The 3,105-nt window shown below is 39.7% G+C and overlaps 1 protein-coding gene across 1 annotated transcript; it reads left to right on the top strand.

Annotated features, from left to right (window-relative positions):
- Positions 1–454: 454 nt before the first annotated feature.
- On the top strand, positions 455–1,881 carry MELLADRAFT_87411 (uncharacterized protein; the record flags this gene model as incomplete). Its single annotated transcript, XM_007410440.1, has 5 exons — positions 455–492; positions 573–652; positions 715–1,103; positions 1,180–1,492; positions 1,550–1,881. The coding sequence occupies 5 exons, from the start codon at positions 455–457 to the stop codon at positions 1,879–1,881; spliced, it is 1,152 nt and encodes a 383-aa protein (XP_007410502.1).
- Positions 1,882–3,105: the final 1,224 nt, after the last annotated feature.

Raw genomic sequence — 3,105 nt, 5'->3', positions numbered from 1 at the left:
TCAAACTTCGCGCAAGCGTTTGCGCCGTATCTCAAATACGGAAGAAGATGACCACTACGAACCATCCAACAATAGTGACTCATCTGCTGACACCGATGTTGACCTCAATCCCCGAGGATGTTCAACCAGAAGCAATCGACGTCAAACACACGTTCAATCGGTTGATGATGAACTTTTAGAACAACTATCCAGACAATTCCCTGAAACGACAAATACACGCGATCCTGTCAACAATACCACCGAAGTGACCCAGCACGACTCTTCAATAGAAGACATACATAACCTACCAAGCGTTACGAACTATAAGGAAGTGATTGATGAATGGCCTCTTCCACGGATTGCTGTGGTTGAACGACAACAAAAACAAAAGCAAAATGTGGTACCACCTCATATATTGAAGGAAGCTAAAGCGATTCAAACACTTTACAAACAACAAAAGTCATTGCTAGCAATCATGGGCAATGTTGGTATGTTTACTATTGATAAGGCTTTGTACGTATTCTCATCCAAGATTTCTCGTTGGGTTGATGTTGATGTTAATGATCTCTTTGTTTGCTTTTGTTATTAAAAAGAGGAGAGCTTGGAGGGCGCCGCAGACCTAGCGGTTACCAAATATTCCTGAAGTATAGCAATGAGATCCGACCTGAGCGCAGTAAGTCTCTATTACCATTCTTCTTATGATCAAAAGATAACAATCCATGTATTCAAATGTAGTGCCGAAAAAGGGTGGTGAGAAAGGTATCTTAGCAAACCGAAATCGTATACTAGGAGCAAAATGGACGGCAATGCCACTTCGTCACCAAGAAGTGTTTTCCCCCCCAATATTTTATGCGCTCTCTGGCCTCACTTATACTAAAGAAGTGATTAAAGAGAATGATGACCTAGAAGATTCTGAGGACGAAGCCGAAGTTGAAGAGGCTATTCATACTTTCGAATTTGAGCCAGGAGAACGTGCTGAGTTCGAGGCTTTGTATGATGAGCTGGTTTGGAAGGCCAAAGTAGCTAAAGAATATAGCAAATCGGTATCCGGTAAATCACAAGGTCCTACACTTCCTGATTTTAACCGGCAGTCGCTCAAATGTATTGAGCGGCTTCACAAACAGGTTTGTGAATCACATTTATATTTCATCCTTATCTAGTGATATTCACCGATATTCACATTTATCAACACCTCCACAGATTGGAGACGAATCGAAAAATATGGGATTCGGTTACTATCTCTTAGCATGTAGCACTTATGCTTCAACCAAAGTAGACACCTCTTCACGCGGTTGGTGCAAAGAGTACACATCGCATGAAGATATGGCCACATATGTTAATAAAAAGTGTAACTTTGCAACATTGTTTGGAGCCACTGCACAAGGCCTTTCTGTCGCTGAGACAGTTGCGGAAACAATTGGAGGAAATGTGAAGCATAAACAATGCGGGAGAAAAGCTGACGCTGGTGATGTAGTGAAGTCAAAGCTTGCGGCGACCTTAAGAAGCAAACTATGTAAGTTCGAGTTAGATTCAACCTCCCTTCATTGCTTTATTCACTTTTATTTCTCAGCTTCTTTACTAGGACGTGATCAAGGGTTTCCTCATGGCCCAGACCCCGAAGCCATTTTCAAAGCTAGAGGTTACAACATCAAGATGGTACAAATGCCAGGTTCGACACTTACACATGAAACTCTGAAGCTTGGCTTTGCTCGAATGAATAGGAGTAGGTCCCAATGGCTGGATGATATCAATGCTGATCTTTTTAAGTTGGAGAAGATTGATTCCAATGTGGATGTTGAAGCAAATAAAGAAAATGTGCATGAGTTTGAAGAAGATGTTATCTACACGCAGATTGTAAATGAGATAGATGAGGAGGAAGAATGGAATGGATTAGGATTTTGAAGAAAACCAAAATTAGATTTACGTCATTTTAGTTAGCATGTTTTGAATCAGAGGAAAACTAGACCCACATATTTGGAATAAGAGCCAAAGTAGAGTTACATAGTGGTGATTAACCCACAAATTGATCCTATTGTTTCTATAAAATCTAATCATAAAATTAGATTTTATGAACAACGGTTCCCACAGGTGTGACATGTGGGATCATTCGTCACACATGTGGGACACATGTGCCACACATGTGTGATCATATGTCCCACATGTGTGACGAATGATCCCACAAGGTAGACATAAGATTACACACGTGGGATATGAGATCACACAAGTGGGATATGATCCCACATGTGGGATTCTGCAAAACGCACATGTGATCTTATTTCACACATGTGTAATCTCATATACCACATTTGTGATCTGGTGTGATTATACATTGTGGTACTAGATCCTTTTTCTTTTTCATCCCCTTATAAATGGAAAATATTGCCTCTGTATGATGTAATAGTGTGTGATCTTACATCACACATGTGGGATGTACGATCCCACATGTGTGTTGCAGAATCCCACATGTGGGATCAGGTGTGATTATATGTCGATATTCTGTGATCCCACATGTGGAATTCGTCTTCGTCTAAAGGGATCAGGTGTGATTATAAGTCATGGTACTAGATCCTTGGTCCATTTGATCACCTATACATGGAAAAAATTGCATGTGTATGATGTAATAGTGTAAGTAATAACTCCTGGTTTATTTGGTACCATACATTTTGATTCACCCAAAAAACTGCAAAAATAATTCAAAGAATCAAGGAAATCTATAAGCGTATAGTAGGGGAAAATATGTGAATCACTCTTTTGTTCCGCCACACAAGTCAAGTGCTGGATATGAATGTATTCATATGGTAAGTCTGGCATCCTGATTTCAAAAATGCACTCCTTTCTGCATTAACACCAAGACTTCAAAAGTTATGTTTAAAAAACATGAAGAAATCACATATGTGCGTTGGAGTGGTCAAAATATGTGAATCACTCTTTTGTTCCGCCACACAAGTCAAGTGCTGGATATGAATGAAGTCATATGGTAAGTCTGGCATCCTGATTTCAAAAATGCACTCCTTTCTGCATTAACACCAACACTTCAAAAGTTATGTTTAAAAAACATGAAGGAAATCTATAAGCGTATAGTAGGGGAAAATATGTGAATCACTCTTTTGTTCCGCCACACAAGTC

This window comes from Melampsora larici-populina, assembly GCF_000204055.1.
Source record: "Melampsora larici-populina 98AG31 unplaced genomic scaffold MELLAscaffold_20, whole genome shotgun sequence".
Classification (NCBI taxonomy): Eukaryota; Fungi; Basidiomycota; class Pucciniomycetes; order Pucciniales; family Melampsoraceae; genus Melampsora; species Melampsora laricis-populina.
This window is presented reverse-complemented; position numbering and strand designations above follow the sequence as displayed.